This window comes from Myripristis murdjan, chromosome 19, assembly GCF_902150065.1.
Source record: "Myripristis murdjan chromosome 19, fMyrMur1.1, whole genome shotgun sequence".
Taxonomy (NCBI): domain Eukaryota; kingdom Metazoa; phylum Chordata; class Actinopteri; order Holocentriformes; family Holocentridae; genus Myripristis; species Myripristis murdjan.
In genome coordinates this window covers 9,346,972-9,367,106 of record NC_043998.1, presented here as the reverse complement: position 1 = coordinate 9,367,106, position 20,135 = coordinate 9,346,972, and the positions used below count along the sequence as shown (strand labels likewise).

At 39.8% G+C, this 20,135-nt stretch overlaps 1 protein-coding gene across 6 annotated transcripts in view; it reads left to right on the top strand.

Moving 5' to 3' along the window:
• The window catches only part of LOC115378093 (protocadherin-15-like), a 290,200-nt gene that overhangs the window by 138,444 nt on the left and 131,621 nt on the right, over positions 1-20,135 (top strand). For all 6 annotated transcript variants that reach the window (XM_030078231.1, XM_030078233.1, XM_030078234.1 and 3 more), the window contains 4 exons: positions 9,690-9,850; positions 11,179-11,334; positions 16,211-16,330; positions 17,284-17,394. In XM_030078231.1, coding sequence (XP_029934091.1) covers positions 9,690-9,850; positions 11,179-11,334; positions 16,211-16,330; positions 17,284-17,394 — 548 coding nt within the window. The remainder of the gene's footprint in view (positions 1-9,689; positions 9,851-11,178; positions 11,335-16,210; positions 16,331-17,283; positions 17,395-20,135) is intronic.

Genomic DNA, 20,135 nt, shown 5'->3' with positions numbered 1-20,135 from the left:
CAAAAAAATATATAAAAATTTGCGTGTTTGTGTGTGTGTGAATCCTTCAGTACATGGCTTTATGCATGGCTGCTGTTTGTGTTTTTTTTTTTTTTTTCATTTTTATGAATAAAATATTGAAGATAAAATGTTAGTTATGTAATTTATATTCATAAAGTAATACATTTGGCTGTAAAATGGTATTATCTGGTTAATGGAGTGTCTTGCAATAGGATGATTATCCTTGTTGGAGGTTAAAACCTAGGGGAGCCTGAACGTGCACGCACACGCTAAGTGAGTGTGTGTGCACACTATGTTTGTGTGTGCGCGTGTGTGTCCCTGCATCTCTTTGTTATAACATCATTATGGAGGTTTCAAGGTTTGTCCTACTGTGTATGCATGTGTCCATGTGTGTATCTGAATGTAAATGCTGTATGTGTTAGTGTGTGTATGTGTGTGTATTGCTGTTGGTGTGAGCAGTAATCTTCCTAACAGCGCTGTTGAAGAATAATTTGGTATTGGAATGATTTGTATGCATAATGCCATGTATTGCTGTGTAGCTGTGAAATAGTGTTATGGATTTAATAGAGTATCTACCTTTAGGCTGATTATTTTGGGTTGGTGTTAGCAGAAGGGAGAGAGACAGAGGGAGAGGGAGAGTGAGGGAGTAAAGTTGGGGTGTTTTTGCCCAGGGAAATGCAATAAAATAAGATCATATTGAAATGAGAGGTGTGATTTTAATAATAACTAGTAAATGGGAGATTAGCACGAGTGGGTGGCTGTGTGTGTGTGTGAGAATTTGTGTGGGTGTGTGTGAGAGAGAGTGCAGGACAGACATCAGACACACATTTAGCAAAGAGTCTTTTTTTTTTCGTCCATTGGTCACTGCAGCTGTCCTCACAATAACACACACACGCATACATACACACTCAGAGAGGACATTAAGTACACACATAGACACCAGTCACATTGCCTTGATGCATGAAATTTATCATTTAGCAGATAATAACCACTACACCAGCATACAAAATTGCACGTAATAGTATACAATCATTTTTTAGCTCACTGCTCCAGCATTATTAGCCCTCTGCTGTGAATATACTCTGCCGTACTAATCTAGCTTGACCACTGATAATAATGCATTGAGCCTTTAAGCCAAACCAAATTGCTATTGTTGTTATTCCATATGTGTATGGCCAAGATCCCCAGCAGCAAAAAATAGAAGGTAAAAAGTCATGGAAAAAAACATCCTCAAGTTGTTTAATAATTACTGCGTTTACATGCACATGGCACTATGGGCTCCAGCTCATTTCCTGGTTAAGGTAAAAGTAATGTCATATTATGATTCTTCATATCCTAATCACAAATGCCCCCATATATCCTTGAATGAACATAGGAAAAAAAATCCCCATTATCCCTAATGCAGCCTAGCCATCCAGATAGTTTCTGTGTGATTTGGTGACGTTTCCAGTTTGTCACAGTCTTCCCTGTTACCCAGCACACCAGTACAATGGGGCTGGATGGTTTTTCCTGTGTGGAACTGAAACTGTGAAAAATGTGCATGCAAATAATAATTATAACAGGAACGACTCTTTCTTAAATCTCTTCCCTTGCACCCTAATCCCTGTTGATTGGGTGGCAAGGAGACAGGATAGGTCACAGCAGAGTGGAAACCTCACCAAATCACACAAACTATCTGGATGAATAGAATGTACTAGGGGTAACTGGGTAAACATCTGCTTTTGGTGTTTTGGGTGAACTGTTCCTTTAATATAGCCATGAATACAAAACTAAAACAGATAAACGCTAACTTTGATTTTGCAGTGCAAACACCTGAGGCGTCTGACTTGCCTTTTTTTTTTAGACTGAACAGTTTGTCGTTTCTGTGGTGCTTATCTGCTTTGAATGAAAAACTGGCCTGCCTTTGCCTTTCCTGAGGACAGACATTTTGCTAAAGGCAGGCTGAAGAACATGCATTGTCAAATTATTTTTGCTGTTGAATGAGGGCTGACAGTTGTCGATTGAAGATGAGAGTCGGTGTAACTGCATGTTTGGTTTAGAGCACAAAGGACCGTGCTGAACGCAGCCCTCAGCCACTGAAAGGGCCTTGACTTGCAATAGATGTAGCATCAACAAACAGTTCATTTCCCCCAACTGTTACAGCATTGTACACACTGAACTCCGAGAAAAATATCAGTTCATCCTACTTCTCTAACAATGTCTCAGATAAACTGCCCCATAATTGTTTCGCAGTGTCCCCCAGTAATCATTCAAGCAGCCAATAGTCATTTCATCTGGAATGGATGAAGTTATAGTGCTGGTATATTGTAAGAGGGCTGTTATCTGTTTTACTTCCAACTAGAGAGGTTATCATAACTGGCGGCGAATTGGCTTTTGTATAGGCCATTTGATATATACTTTTTTTTCATCCTTTCCTTCTTTGTCTCCTGCCTTCCTTTCCTTTTTATTTTCCCACCCTCCCTTACTTCTTCATTCAGAAAAACCTCAATTTTAACTTTTTTCTCCCCTTAATAGGGCTTAATGGAGCTGGGCACTAATTTACCAATTCAGTTTGATCCTTATTCCAATTCACAAGGTCCTAATATGATACAGTACTGAATTTGATTTAATTCAATTCCATATTGCTTGCATGCTGCAAATAACATTCAGCAAAAAGTTTCACACATCCACTGACAAAAGCAATAGATTAAAAGATTGATCATGGGATTTTATGAATTGATATTGGTTTGTTCACATAAAGACTGTGATTAATTAGACAATTAATATTTTAACCCAAGCCAACCACTGAAAACTCTCTATCATATAGCTTATGTCAACTTGATAACACTTACTATGGTGTAAGCTGCAATTTTTTTTTTATTTTTTTTTTGTATATTCAAGAGGTGGGTAAAATGTATTCCTGAACCATTATATTCCTTTTTCTGTCTGTTCTCGTTCTACCTCTCTTCCTTTCTCTCCGCTCAAGCTGCAGATGGCAGGACTTGATATTCATGATTATAAGTTTTCAGTCCATGGATTGTACGTGAGACCACTAGTCTCATACAGTCTAGTGAACATCCTTGCGAAACCTATTAATGCACCACCACAATGCTAATTTTCGCTTTAGCTGTTTTTTTCCCATCTTCCTCTACATTTTCATCACCCTTTCATTCAACCCGATCTTTCTCTCCTCACTCTCTTTTGCTGTCATTTCTCTTTCTTTCTTAATTGTTCTTCATCTCCTTCGTCTCTCCTCTTTCTTGACCTTTTTCACGTGTTTTAACAAGGGTTTTTCAGGGTTAATTTCATCAGGTGCTGCTGAGTGTTCAGTCACACGTATAAAGTGAGGTCACTGAAGAGAACAAATTTATGTTTGATGGTGTATGGAATTAAATTAGTTGCAGTTGGACAAGGTGCAGGGATCTTCATTTCTTTCTTTTTTTCTGATTTTTCTCATTGTGCAAGAGAGTGAGAGAGAGACAAGAAAAAAAAAATAGAGGGGAAATAACCAGAAGATAGCCAGCAATGAAATTCTCTTAATGAATTCCATTTTCAGTCCCATTTCTCATATAAAGAAACCAATTTCATTAAATTTCCCCGTTTACTTAACATCAACAAATCACAGCAAGGCATTTGACATGGTTTCCATGGCAGCACAGAAGGCCATGACCCAATTTTATGTCTGGTAGATCAGATATAAGACCATCGTGTGTGTGTGTGTGTGTGTGTGTGTGTGTGTGTGTGTGTGTGTGTGTGTGTGTGTGTGTGTGTGTGTGTGTGTGTGTGTGTATGTGTGTGTGTGTGTGTGTGTGTGTGTGTGTGTAAGGAAAGTGTGCATGCTAGAAAACATTTCATACTTTCCTTCCACAAACACACGCACACACTTCCTCCTTCCTCTCTTCCTTGCTTCCTCTCTCCATCTCAATCCATCTCTTTATCACTGAATCTGTCTTTCTGTCTCTTTATTTCTCAAACACACACACACACACACACACACACACACACACACACACACACACACACACACACACACACACACACACACACACACACATTCCGGTTTGTGACCCAGTAGGTTGATTGGTTGTCAGAGATGCCAACAGATTAGGACAAGGTGCAGACATGCCTGATAACAAGCCAAACTTAGTGCGTGTGCATGTGCGTGTGCGTGTGTGTGTGTGTGTGTGTGTGTGTGTGTGTGTGTGCAGATGTACCAGTGTAAGTATGCTAGAGAGTTATGGGTCACCAGATACTTAATCTGGTGTTAATTAATTTGTACTTTTTCACTTCTTTCCAAACAAATTTTTTAAAACACAAAGTTTAGTTCACCACACACCTGCACATCATGCAAATGAGCGCACACAGACCATACACCATAGTTTCTCATTAATAATGCAGCGCGTAGGACCTGATAATTGGTCCCTCCTGATTTGGAGCAGCACACAGTCAACCAGTCAAAACCATAATATACAATATTTACCTCAGTGCATCACTACAAAATTAATTTCATAGCATATAAGGGCTGCACAAAAATGAGACTATCATGGTAGAACTTGGTTAATTCTGTGTGCTGCTGTCTTTGTGTTCATTAGGAATTGACTGCAAAATGTGCAGGACTGACTAATCCCATATAGACAGAGCCTCAACCAAAACAGAAAGAGGGCTCACATGGATAGCTCTACTTGTTTGTATGCAAAGTTACACAGACAAGCACAGATGCTGTCCAATCCCACAGCGCCTGGCTAACTGTGCAGGATGAATTGCTGCTGTAACTGAAGTACTTACAGTCCAACAGGATAACAACATTATTCACCAACAATACTAGCAAGGGGAAAATTCATTCTACTCTACAGCTACATGCCGGTATGTCAGCTGGCTTTCAGTATCAAAGTAGTCTGCTAAACTAGCCAAAATATTTTTATTTATTTTTTATTATTAGTAGAGCCCAAACTTATGAAATTCTAAACCGGTTCTCCAGAGCTGCTTTGCAAGCTCAGTCATGATGTTTGACTATGTTTTGCCATGCATCAGCTCAATTTAGGCTGCTGCAGTTGTAATAATAATAGCTATGTTCCAGTTCAAGTGCTGCCTCCTTTGAAGGATGCATTTCAAGACTGAATAGATGATAGTTGGTTGACAAGGCTGTCCAAATCCAAAGTGTCCTCCAAATGCGGCTCAGATGTGCAGTCTTCTTTCAACAGAATTTGGACAACACAAGCAGTGTATTTTTTGCTGTCCTCCATATCCCCAAAACCCCTCTGTGCAGTTGTCAAGTGTTGAAAGCAGTGAAAGTGAAAGAGAAGTGAAAGTCGAAGTGAACACCTCACAGACAAATGAAAGTGCAGGTTGTTGATGGCATTACACATTTCCATTTGGAATAAATGCACAATTAAATGATGAAATTGTAACCTCATTTCATTTTTTTTTTTACTAGCCAAGATGAACTAGCATAACTAGACATTTTTTAAAGCATCAATATACTTTCTTGTGCACTAACATTCTTGGCTTTGACCGTATCCTTCCAAAGAGGTGGCCTCTGAATTGGGACACCTTTGTCACACATAGATTAGCTGCTAATGAACATGCCTTTTGCCAAAAAATTGTCTACTTATATTAAGTTTATGCCAGTCCTAGTATTTTCAGGTTTTGTATTGTTAGAGCTCTCCATCAATTCTTCTGTATACATAGGGCCCTATCTTGCGCCAAAGTCCCTAAACCCGTTATTTAGGGATTTAGCATTGCGCAAGAGGCGTTCCCCCGCAAAAGTTGCCATCTTGCGCACCTGCCATTATCCGCAAAACACCTGCGCTACCCGCTATATTATGCATAGGCGTGTTTTGGGCGTTACGCCAATTACACCAATCAGTGTGCCAGGTGCCATTGCCTTTAAGGGCAGGCTGCACTATCCTAAATCCTAAATCCTAAACCCGCGATGGAGAGAGGGAGGTAGATTTTCTCAGGGGTTCTACTGAGGCTAAAGCAAGGTGGCTTTATATACATATTATATATTATATTATAGGCGAGTTAATTCGGGAGGTGGAGCCACATGTGTCCAAGTGGACGTGTCACAAGGTTGTACTGATTGAGTAAAATCCCCGGGCCACACCACACACACACAAGAGGCAGAGGTGGAACTACACTACTCACAAAAAGTTAGGGATATTCGGCTTTCAGGTGAAATTTCAGGATGAACCTAAAATGCATTATAACCTTTACAGATGAACTTAATGTGACCTTCTGTAAACTTTTGAATGCACATGTCCAACTGTTCAATGTTTCAGTACTTTTTGCACAAGTTGCTGTTCTCTAACAAGGAGCTTAACGGCAAAATTCACAACAGGTGTTTGATCCATGAATCGACCAATAAATTTCCTGGTTCAATTAGAATTGGTATTTTAACAGTCCTCCTCATCATGCTGTTCACATTTTGACATCATGAGACCAAGACGACACCTAACAATTGATCAGCAGCACCTCGCCATTGCGAGGCTTCAAACAGGATGTTCTCAGACGGAAGTGGCCACTGAGCTTAGAGTGTCACAGAGTGTCATCAGTAGGTTGCAACAGAGATACAGAGAGACTGGAAGAGTCACAGAAAGGCATAGAAGTGGACATCCTTTGGCCACATCCCACACTGATGACCGCTTCATTGTGAACAGTGCCCTGCGGAACCGGATGATGAATGCCACTCAAATCCAGGCACGTTTAAGGGAGGTGAGAGGCACCCAAGTGTCATGTCAGACCATTCGAAACCGTTTACATCAGCATGGTCTGCGTGCTAGACGACCTGCAAGGGTACCTGACCACACCACCAGGCACAGGTGTCATCGTCTTGCATTGGCCAGGGAGCATTTACGCTGGACGAGGGACCAGTGGGCCTCAGTGCTGTTCTCTGATGAAAGCCGATTCATGTTGAGCAGAAATGATGGCCGCCAACGATGTTGGAGACATCAAGGAGAGCGCTATGCATCAGCCACTGTTGTCACCAAATGAGCCTTTGGTGGTGGTGGTGTTACTGTGTGGGCAGGTGTGTCTAGTCAGTACAGAACTGCCCTACACTTTGTGAAGGGTACAGTGACAAGCCCATACTACCTGAATAACATCATTAATCCAGTCATTGTGCCCCTGCATGAACAACACATGCCTAATTTCATCTTCATGGACGACAGTGCTCCAGCTCATCGAGGTCGTATCATTAGGGAACAGCTGCTGGAGACTGGGGTACCTCAAATGGAGTGGCCTGCACTTTCTCCAGACCTGAATCCCATAGAAAACCTATGGGATCAGCTGAGTCGCCGTGTAGAGGCTCGGAGCTCTGTACCCCAGAACCTCAATGTCCTGAGGGCCGCCCTTCAAGAAGAGTGGGATGCCATGCCTCAGCAGACAATAAGTCGACTTGTGAACAGCATGAGACGTCGTTGTCAAGCTGTAATTGATGCTCAAGGGCACATGACAAGTTATTGAGACATTGACATTTTTTGTTGTGGTATACCCACCACTGTTGTTGGCTTTTGTTTCAATAAATTGTTTGAGATGAGGAAATCACCAGTGTATGCTTCTACTTAAATGCCCTACTTTCATGATATAATATCACTGTAGTGTGAACATTTTACATTTTCCGTAAATTTCACCCGAAAGCCAAATATCCCTAACTTTTTGTGAGTAGTGTATGTGTAAAGTAATTTATTGACAAGGTAGATTGGGCAAATAAAATATTAAAAATAAAAATATAGCACAGCTGCTGGCTTATGATAAAACAATAAAACGTGCTGGCGTAAGTGTCCAATTAAAACAGTCTTTCCTCTAAACAGTCTATATGAGTAATATACTCAGTCCATTCCGGCGGCGTCCCAGTATCAGTCCGACCGTGTGCGTGGCGAGGCTCCGTCGGGGCGCGCACTGAAGCCGCCTGGGCGCGCTCTCGTAACAGCCGGATAGCAGCCGGATAGCAGTTACAGCCGGATAGCGGATAGCGGGTGGTCAGGACCACCCGCTATCCGCTTTCCCTAAAGTGTGTGCGCAAGATAGCAATTTTAGGGATAGCGCATGAAACACACCCACGGACACACCTCCAGGCGCAAATAATGGAGTCGGCATAACGGATAGCGGGTAGCGTGGGCGCAAGATACCGTTTAGGGTTAGCGGAAGTTCCTAAATCCGCAATTTGCGGGTAGCGGGTAGTGGCAGCGGATGGCGGGTGGCACAAGATAGGGCCCTTACTCTTCTTCTCCCTGCAGTCTGCAGAGGGAAACAAAAAATTTCTTCACACTTAGGAAACTATTTTCCTCTGTACTGTGTTTGTTTTTTTCTCAGTGTTATTGTCCAGTAAAAGTAAAAATAATAATAATAATAATAATAAAACAACCTTTCAATTTCCAAGCTGAAAATGTTTATTTTCATACCACAACAATGCATTTTTCAGGTTGACACCCCTATTATTAAAATGATAGAGCTGTTTTTGTAATGGCTTTGCTAAGGCCCAAGGCTTGGGAAAACGCCTCAAGACATAAACAATACACATGAGTATGACAATGTAAAACCTCACTGAAATAAATAAATGGCTACACCATAATTGCAGTACAGTGCAGTGCAGTTTTTTTCATTACTATTATTATTATTTCTTTACATTATACTTTGGCCTGTGCGGGAGTCTTGACATTGAGATACCGATGGAAATTATTTGAAAAGCCTGGGAAGCGTGGCATGTGTACTCAGCTTTCATCGACTCTGTCAATCAATGTGATACCAATAAAGCTGGATAGGACATAATGTTGAATCCCAGACGTCTGTCTGATTCACCTTATGTCTTCCTTTGTTCCATTGAAACTTTCTTTCTCTGTCCGTTTGCCTTTTTCTGCTACCACTTGTGCCTTTCAGGGCCTTTGTGTTGATTGAGAGGCGATGTGAATCACTTTCAAATATCCAGTTGAAAGGACTCTGTATCTGTCTCTCTTACTAGTGCTCCAACTCTCTCTCTGTCTTCTAATGTGTCCTTGTTTTTGTCTCTGACTCTTTTACTAATAGAGTAATATTTAATTCATTTTGCATTGTGTTTTCACAAACCTTGGCTTGCTTCACTGTTTACTGTGTTAAATAAATAAAGTTTTATTCCATTTGTACTTGTCTTACTAAGCAGGTTATTTTTATTTATCTCCAGGATCTTTACTGGTGAAAAACACTCAGATGAAAGCACAGTGTTCATTGGAACATGTGTTGAATACTCTGCAATACTGCAGCTATGACTGAAAATTAAACATCTCTCTCTCTCTCCCTCTCTCTCTCTCTCTCTCTCTCTGAAATGTTTATTTTATTCTTTGTTCCAATTAGTCTTAAGTATTCCAGATATTGAATGCAAACACATTAGGCCCCACTCCCTGTCTGCCTCTCTTAATTCAGTTTAATTCAATTCCACATGCTTTTGATTCCTTTCTTTTTAAGTGACAGGTGCTATTAAAGGATATCAAAAGCCTCACTCTGTCTCCAACTTTGACTTTGTCTCTAATCCACATCCTCAAAATGATGTTTTGAATATTCAAGAGTGACATTCAGCGAGAACATTAAGATTATCAGAGCAGTGGTTCTGGTTGGAACATTTCTTTTCTTTGACTGTTAAAGTTACATCTGTGTGAAGGACCTTTAAGGTGGAGGGAATGTGAAAAGTTTGCAAACCATTTCTCTCAGTCTAACGTTATTTTGACTTGTGTTTTCAGGAACGCTGTTGGTGGAGAATATGCAGATTAATGGTGTGGCAGAGGGTCCAGATCGTACCATCTCTCTGTCTCTAAGGGACAACTACGACCACTGGGTGATTCTCGACCCTGCTAAACAAGCCCTGTACCTCAACAGCACTGGACGTGTCCTGGATAGAGATGTAAGACACTTGGGCTATGATTTTTTCCAGTCAACTCTATGCTGCTTTTCTTTGTTTCATTTTTGTTGTCTCTCTATTTTCTGCCCTCTTATGTTTCCATTTTGCCAGTATCTGCTCTATTTTATTTGTCATATTTTATTTTACATTTTATTGGGCTCTAGTTCTGCAAGCCAAGTCTACTATATTGTGCCATAATGGTATCTCATGAAATTTGTTCACGGTTAGTCTGTTTCACACCAGTGGTATTTTTAGTGCTAAAGATCACATTTCTCATAAATCCTGTTAATTACAGTCACAAAAGAGGATCTTGCTTCTTTGCTTCTTTGAAGGTTTTCTCTTTCTCTCTGCTGAGGATGACAAACATGGCTGAAGTTAGCTTTTAATTAGTAGCAGTAAAACAAAGTCTGCACACAGCAAACTCCACATATGCACCTTTTGTCAAAGAATAAAGGCAATGTTATGATCCTGTTTGGGTCCTTTTCAGGTCAAATGGTGCGGGACGTTCTCATTCATATAATGGGCAGGGGTTATCTACCTTGTGTCCTAAAATCATACTACACGTCAATACTAAACAAAACCTACTGTGCACTCATCTCCATGCTATACAATTACTATGATTCATTATACTGCACTGTTTTTTACTGATGCAACATGTCATGTGAACTATTTCTGGACATCTTCTGCTGCCTTCCAACTTTAAATCTGAAAAACAGCTCCTGCACAAATACAAAAACCATGGATGATGTTTTGACAAGAGACATATTTGGTTTTCATGAACTTCTCATTCCACTGTTGCCTGCCTTTCTGCAATAACTGCACACTAAATGCTGAGCCAAATGAGCATGTATGCTGATAAGCTTGAGTATACTGCATTTTCATATTTTGTGAAACACAGTGTGAACCTTCTACATACTCAAAGCGTTCATGGTTAGAATGAGTATGTAGTGTGCTTTTGGGACACAGAGTACAGTAGGTGTGACTGATTGAATCACTGAAATTTAGATTGATTCGGTGACTGCGTTGGTCTCAATCAACCTTGTCTTTTCTGTTTAATAAAAGGTGTGCACATGGAGTTTGTAGTGTGTGGGCTGTGTTTTGTTTTACTGATAAATGTCAAGCCCTTCTCGTCATGCATATAACTTCCACCTCCACTGCATTGCACTAATTCCACCTTCTGCAGCTGTGAGATACTGAAAGCTTTAGCTTTTCTGCACTGGGAGAACTGCCGGCCTCTTCCTGTTTCCGCACTTAGTTATAGGTTGTTGTCAGTTTCTTTTAATGGAGTACGTTGAGACTCACTGCTCTCTTTCTCTCGCTCCTCCCTCCAGCCCCCCTCCTACATTCAGTCCATTGTGGTTCAGGTTCAGTGTACCAACCAGCTGGTGGGCACGGTGATTTTGCACGAGGTCCGCATTGTTGTCCGAGACCGCAATGACAATGTACCGGTCTTCCAGCAGCCAAGATACTATGTGGCCATCAATGAGGTAAAGCAGAAACAACCACGCACATAAACACACTTTATATTTTTTTCCCCGCTTATACACATTGTCTTGGAGACAAAGAATTCCTTTAAACTCACAGCGGTGGAAACACTGTCCTTCACCTAAATTTGGAACCATTTATTTCACTCAGCCTGCAGCACTGCTGTCTATCATGCTGGCAGGTACAGGACTCATGGGTTTGAGACCAGAGACCATGGGTCGAAACTGTAGTCCAGGCCAGAATGAGTGAACACTTGTATCAATTTTACTATACAGAGCTTTTCCCATGTTGCTCAATGGGTCAAACATGGCACCGGCAATGCCAAGGTTAGAGGCTCCATCTCCAACATGAAGACGTATACTCAAAAATGCATGTTAGTATAGGTGGGCTGCATACCGCAGTGTGCCTTCGATGAAATCATGCATCAAATAGCATTATACATGACATCTTGCTGTCAGCCAAAGGTTGAAGGGCAGAACTGCAAGAAGGGAGAAGCAGAGAGAGTTTTGGGCAACCATGGAAAAGATCTAAATCTGTTATTCTGAGGCTAAAATTGTCTTTAAGCTGCCATTCCCACAGTTAGTGAGTCCTCCAGAGTCTGGGGAAGAGAGTTTAACAAGAAGAGGTTCAGGCTTAAACTGGACAAGCATTCATGTAGCCCGCTGCCAGCATACGCCTCTAGGCAGACCCTGGTAGAATATCTCATTATATAGTCATCCACAGCCTGTCCAACTCAATCCCTCTGTCTCTTTCTCAAACTCTCTCTCTCTCTTACTCTCTTGGCCTCTCTCATTTCATTCTTTTTCTCCATGTTGGTAACTTTCTCCCTTTCTCCCCTTCACCACATCTCCCTCCTTCTAGCTCTCCATTACCTCTCCATTTCTCAACCTCTCTCCATCCCTCTCCTTGCCAGACTATGTATACCACTGACACCACACATCCACAGACACACACACACACACACACACGCACACACCAATTCTCCAGTTTCTCATTACTTGGACTAAAATAATTTGCTCCATTCACCTGAACGACTACCGTACAATTTAGGAGATGCATCATAAAAGCTCTGAAATATGATTTCTCTGCCAGGCCAGGGCAAGCGTGGACAGTTTGGCGGTAATAATTTAAAAATGAGAGAACCTTTATTCAGATGAGGATAATAATTCAAAAGCAGGAGTAGATTTATTCAGGTACGAGTGCAAATCTGCTCATTAGGCAGACAGCTATTGTCTGATTTTCTCCTGTCGCCCTCAGAACTGTAACCAACTAATGCAGTCAGTTTTATAGTGAGAGACAGATTCACGGTTGCCTCCTGCTTTATCTGCACTGAACGTGCTTTTGCTTGTCTATTATTAACAATAAATGAGAGCGAGAGACACAGAGGGAGGAAGAGAGAGCGAGAAAGAGACAGTTAAAGACACGCAGACAAGCGATGTTGTTTTTTTATAAGAACATAAAGGACAGATTTTATGAGTTTCCTGTACAAGATTCTTGGAACAAACAGGGCGATCCTCGTGGCTGATTTCACAGTTGGCACGGGGGCCTCATTTTTGAAATTGTTTTATGAAAAACAGATGGAAAAGTGGCATAGAGATCATTTAAGACATTCTGAACACCAATATGTCACATACAAAAACAGATAACTCCATTTGTATTCATTTCTATAAACAATGTTTTTTCAAGATAATATCAGTGTAAAAAAAACAAACAAACAAAATAATAGTAGTTACAGTACTACAAATAGTAGTTGGTTAATCCATAGGCGGATGTGAAATTCAGAAAGTATTTTATATGAATCATAACATACCACCGTCAATTCATTTTTATTTTTTTTTTTTCAGGAAGTGTTTACCTGGTTTTTATAATAAGAAAAATAAATAAATAACCATAAATAAAATGGAAAACTCATACTCCAATGTGTCCAACACTGAGCGATGTTTAATAGCCACAGGATTTCAGAGGGGCAATTCTCTGCTGCAACTAGCCCCTCTTTAAAGGAGTACTTCAGAGTTTTGGGCAAAATAGCTTAAAAATAGCAGACTGGGACAAGATGTTCGATACCATTTTCACCTCTGTACGTCCAGTGTTTCAGTTCCTATGGGTAGCAGTTTGTGATAGCTTAGCATAAAGACTCTATGGGAGTCATTAGTGTAGCTCCATCAAACTGGAAAAATAAACTTTACAGCAGCTCTGAGGCTGTCTTATTTATGCAATGTATCAAGTGCATTTGCAACACTCTCAAAAAGAGAGAGAGTCGTTTTAGGACAATTTAATGGTGGAACTATAACTGCTGAACACTTTTATCCTTCCGTCTATCACAGTGGTCCACACGCCGCTGAAGGTATAAGTAGATCCGGCACAAATTAACTTCTCCATCTGGTCTCAGTCTGCGTAAGTCGGAAGAAGCGGGTTTTGCCCAAACGTTGAAGTTTGCCTTTAAATGAAACAGAGTAATATCATGAATTCGATATTGTCCTTATATCAAAGCACAACAGTATAATTATGTGACTTTCATCGCTGACTTTTCCGTCACATATGCCAGTCACATGGTTTGTTATCTTCATGTATCACTGAAACATAAAGTGATAATCCTCAAGTTATTTGTTTATTTACATTGACAACATTTGCTGTGGTGCTTTTGCATTGCTTTTCCCAGAGATTATTTGGTTATTGCATGCTCATGCTAAATACTCATTTCCCTAGAGGCAAGAGAATTTTTTTCCAGGAAAGAGCTACCAGCCACTGTGATTAGAACGACAACGCTTCCATGAACTGGGTATAGATTGAATCGCTATATTGTTTTATCAGTTTTACCAGATATAGAGTAGCAAAAGGGGTTTATTAAAATGAAAGTGCTACAGATTAATATTTCTCACTTAAACCAAACAAAACTCAACCCAACTCATGCCGGGGGTGATGACACACAAACACACAAAGCACCTCCAAACAGTGTTCACATCATTTAATCTTCACATTTAACTTTCACATTTTATCTAAGCAAAAAAATAAGCGAGACCTTGGCGCCCCGGGGGTTGACATGGTAGAGTGCGTACCACGCATCAAGGCCAAGTCTTTACCGCAGCGCCTTGGGTTCAATTCTGGCCCGGACCCTTTTCTACATGTCATTCCATCTCTCTCCCCTGCCTTTCCTGTCTCTCTCCACTGTCAGTAATGAATAAAGCATGAATACCCAAAAATAATCTTTAAAAAAAAAAAAAAGAAAAAAATATAAGCAAGACTTGAGTGAGAAGCCCACTTGACAACATCTTGTTCAAGCAGTAATCCACCTTTATGTAAGGTTTTTATTCGAGGGGCACTGAGGTGCAGCAAATATTCATGTTTATCACAGAAGCAATGAGAGAGATAGAGTGGGTTTAAGTGTTCGCAAGTGAGAAAAATGACACAGAGAGGCAAACATGAAAGCAGGTTGAAGACAGGAGAGGAAGACGTGGGCTGGCGAATAAACAGAGGGCAACTGAAAAATGGTGAAAGAAGAAAAGAGGCGTTACAGGCAGACGAACAGAGAGGTGTACATGCCAGTATGTGGGTCCTCGGTGATTTATTAACTGATGTAGATGCACACGTCATCAGCCCACTAATTGTGATTACATTAAACTTTAATAATGCTGCAGCTGGATAGCAACAAGATACAAAAAACAAACAAACAAACAAACAAACAAATAAAACAAAAAAGAAAATCAGCAATAACGTTTTGTGGTTGGTGTGCATCTATGAAGACCTGAAAGGGAATCCAACAATTTCTGTTTCTCTTCACTATGAACCAGAAAATAAAGACAAAAACATCCCAAAAACATGCACACATCATGACTTCAGGCCCAATTTAGCTGTCCCAGGCATGTTTTTGAGATCTGATATAAAATCCCCATGTCCAGTGGTGCGTGGTCGTTTGAGTTGGTCTGACTCAGGCTCTGAGCTGGTTCAGATATCGCTCACAAGGAAACCAGGCAAAAGAAATTCATTTAGACGGATACACTGGTTATGGAATAGTGTTCCCTAGATAATACTCCATACAAAGCATAAAGTTTAAACAATTCATCTTGCATACTACTTTGATTAGACTTTATTATTCAGTCATAATTTACCTCTATTCATCTCTGCAGAACAGATAACCCATGCTGCCCACGTCTCCTCCGCTATTCTCTCCTCCAAAATCTAGCATCTAGCCCTCTTTTTTCTGGCACAGATGAGTGCACACAAAGTGCCGCAAGCCCCTCTTCCTTCCCAAGCTCCATTTTAGCACAATAAGGTGAAATTCAAAGTCATATTCTGCATTTGTTTTCGTGAGACAGCGGGATATCAAGACCTCTCTTGACCAATTTAAAGTAAAATGTGTGATCCTCCATCTGTGCCACATATTACCTGCAATGTTTTGGGTCTGAATCCAACCTGGGACCTTTGCCACTTGTCTTCTCTCTCTCTCTTTCTCTTTTTCATTCTTTTTTGGCAAGAAATGAAAAAAGCAAGGATTATAGCAAATGAAGCTTGTATGAAAATAAACAATCTGATACTTTCAACTAAAACATGAGAGGTACTATGTATGGGTGAACAATAAGAGTGTGTGCAATACAACGTAGGGTATGCAAAACAACAGCAGCAGAACTTAGGAGGCAAATTGTGAATGCATGATACAAAAGCTCAAATATGTGAAATGATGCTGCATCGTCACAGGATCCTGCCTCGTTCTGTTGCCGTGGATGTGCATTTGTTGGTACGTGCATTTGTGTCCATAGATATCGAGGCTCACGCAGAATTTTTTTGAAACAATCCCATGCCCTGGTTGTGACTTGTAACACTGATTTCACATTAGACGGCAAAAGAATTTGAATTTTTACACCATGGCTTGGCTCTTTGCAGCTGACACCGATAGGAACCACAATCTTCTCTGGTTTCTCGGGGAACAACGGCGCGACGGACATTGACGATGGACCGAACGGACAGATAGAGTACACCATCCAGTACAACCCTAATGATGTGGTAGGTTATCCATCTGTACTGTTCCTAGTATAACATATTCACCTTATACAGACAGTGGGGTTTGGCAAAGTGAGACAGAACTGATCTTGTAATATTGATGAAACATTAGCATGCTGACTAAATAATAATACTTCTCTTTTTTCCCGCAGAAATGTCGCATAAATTAGGATGGCAAATAATATTAGATAACAGGGACTTTGCCCTAGCTCGGGGTTTTGGCATCGGTTTTGATTAAAGCGTTTGACCTCAGGCTCAGCTCGACCACTTACCATGGAGCCATATGTTAACTCTGTTCATGCATTGTTCAAAGATTAAGTTAATTTTGGCTGATGATTGTCTCATTTGCTTTCTTCAGAAGATGAGACGCAGCACACACACTCTTTAATCTTGGCTCATTCCCTTTGTTTCATTCAAGCAGCTTTATCAGTGTGATCATTTTTACATTGAAGAAGCATACATTGGTGTTAATCCTGAAATGTCGGTATGAATATGCATACCAGCCTACAAATCATGCAGTTAAAATGTAAATTGGTGCTCTTTGTCTCTCCTTTCCATCTGTCTTCCTCTCTCCCTTTTCCCTCATTTCATCTCTACTTCTCTGATGTCCTTAGTTTATGGTAATAATCGTTCTTTTTACACACTTTTGAAGGAATACTATCGCTATTGCTGCAATTACTTTTCCTACTACTACAACATTTCCTGCTGTGACTACTGCTACGACTGTTATTAGTATTGCTTAGCGTTACTTGTGTGAATCATCATGTGGAAACTAGAGTTATAAAAGAAAGTCTTAAATCGCCTAAAGGTTAAATGAGTCATTCTGCCTGTGTGTGCGTGTGTGCGTGTGTGCGCGCGTGTGTGTGTGCGCGCGTGTGTGTGTGTGTGTGTGTGTGTGTGTGTGTGTGTGTGTGTGTGTGTGTGTGTGTGTGCGCGCGCGTGTGTGCGTGCTTTAGGCAGCCAGCAAGACCTTTGACATCCCACTGACACTCTTTGGCTCCGTGGTTCTGCGAGAAAGACTCAACTATGAAGAGATAACACGATACCTGGTCATCATACAGGCTAATGTGAGTTTGCGTGTGTGTGTTTGTGTGTATGTGTGATGAAAAGTCTGGAGGCATAAATTTGAAAATGAAGAGATTTTTTTTAATAAATCATATGAAGTTGATTTTCTGGAAACATAGAGAGAGCAGTGATATGTTAGAAGAAAATGAAATCCCTCCCACTTGAGTAGAACTGTAGTCTATAGCCTAGAGTGTTGTTATTTTTATGTAAATTTGTATTATCATGGTAATACCACTGTTACGCAGCATTGCACTATTTCTGCTCTGTTGAGTGGGCCTCAAGGGACCGAGGGCTCTCTCTTTTATTATCACTAATGGCTTTGTTAATATGATTGTTTTGTTCCTTCGTTTTCATGGCACTTTGTACCCTTTATTTAGAAAGTGATCTACAAATATAGTTATTGTGACTTAACATACAAAACAGATTCAGACTCAGTTGGGATGAGGGGTTAGAAGTTTAATGAATATGCAGCTATGCCTCAAGAGAAAATGGTCTAAGTTGCTGATTATGTTATTAAGGTTTTTGCTATGACAGCAAAACCTTGTTTACAGAAGCTTTATTTCTTAAAGTGTTTTGGTAAATAGTCATGTCTCAAGACCCATTTATTCTGAAGGCTTTATTAAAAAACAGACAGTACTTAGAAAGATTCATTTGTTTCTGACTATTCAGACATCTTATATATTGGTTATTTATCTGAATACAGTAATAGGAGAGTTTTGAGTGTCTGATTTTGTGCAATATCAGTTCTCAGAAAATGCTTGTACAACCAAGAAAAAAGCTTAATAGTCTAGACTAAGAATTTTTCAGTGGAGCATGTTAGAAAACAATAAATCAGTAATTGGTTTTGACAAGTACGATAAAAGTATGTTCACATATGATCTAAATTAATTTGACTAGTGAATGGAAAATATACTTTTGCAAAGTTTCTACTCAGTACAAGTCTGTTTAGTTTCAGTGTTTACATCTATTATCAATATGAGGGAAAATTAAATCACAAATTCAAAGTATAGCTCAGTGAAACTATGAATACAAGTAAAACTCTGAGACTTTCTGATTAGCTGTTATTCTGTTCCTCTGTCAAACTTTGCATCAAACGTTCATGCATTTAATTTCTGACTTCTGACTTCTCCGAATGTCTTTTGAATCTTCAAGTCCTTCAGTGCTGATTTTCAGACAGCTTCAATGAAAACTATACATGATGATGAAAAATATTTCGGAGCAAAAAGTGGAAAGCCTGCAGGTATATTCAGAACTTGAATGAACACAAAATTAAAGGGCAACACGGGTGTAATATCGAGTTACAGTACAGCACATTTACAGCTGTCTGTCTCTGGTTTTCCTCTCCCCCAGTCATTTTGCAGACTATGCCACATGTAATTAGAATTTTCTTATATGTGTTCGCTTTGGAGCATTTTTAAAATACAAGCTGTGTGGCGTCAAAAGTACCTTGAAAGTACCTGCTGTCCCAGCGAGCAGAGACGCCCTAGATAAAAAAGACATGGATTTGACAATAAAGTTTATGAGACGACATGTACTAACCTGGTTGAGAGATTATTTCTATAAAAACTAATATGAACACTCAAGTTGGGCAGAGGGAAAATAAGGATGGAAACTTAAAGCTACATGTTTACTGTGATGTGTTATCATGGGCAGTTTTATCTGTGGATTTTTTTTTTCCTGTCTAAAAATGAATAGCAGTAACTAGTGTCTTTTAAAGGTTAAATAAAAAAAAAAAAAAAAAAAAAAAAGCCAGCTGCACTGACTGTATGTAAGTAAAAAAAGAAAAAAGCTAAAAAAAAAAAAAAAATCCTGAGTTAAAGATTATCAAATTATTGAGCTGTAGAGATTTAAAACAGCCTGTGTATTCCCTTATTTCTCTGGGGTTTTTTTTTTGTTTGTTTGTTTGTTTTTTGTGGTGGTGGGTGAGTGTGTGGAGTTTTTTAGCAATAAAATAAATTAAAAAAAACAAAAACAAATAAGCTTATCTCTCTCTTTTAATTATCTTGAGGTAAAAACTGAAAACACACCGGGTGTATTGATGAATGAATACGCCTGCTAGGTGTTTCCTGTGAATTTGCTGAGTCTCTGTTATCATAATTGGGTGCGAGATAACAACAGCAGACCAATGGGTAGACCACAGCTCAGGAAACAGGGGAGAAAAAAATAAAATAAAATCATAACAGAATGAAACAGCCACCACAGTCGTACATTTGCATTTCTTAGTCAGCATACATTCACGCCCAGGAGGAAATAAGAGTGCTGCTAATAGAGTGGTACTTTAAATATTTTATGTCTAAGACTGGCATTGAAAATCTGTTGCATTGATATGAGGGCCGTTAAACAAGCATCTTCCATAAATAATAGTTTCCTGTGAATTAGCTGTATAGATATTTTATAAAGGCCTTATTGAAACTCAACAGTTTAAGGTCTCTGTTCCTATGAATAAAAATTCAAAAGCCTGTAAGCGTATTGATCTTTCAGTATCTGCATATGAATGTGATTAAAGACTCCTGTGGATTTTTTTGTTAATAGCCGAGAGTTTTACACAACACTGACATTTTCAGTGGAATGCACACTCAGTAGAATTTAATTTCATTTTTTTTTTTTTCCTCAGTAAAAGCTGAAAGCTTAGCAGGTGTACCATCCATTCAGATGAATGATGAGTATGGTAAGGGTTTCCTGTGGAGTATTCGAGTAGCTTTTCAAATTTACACAAGACATGCATTTGCATTGCAATGTATCA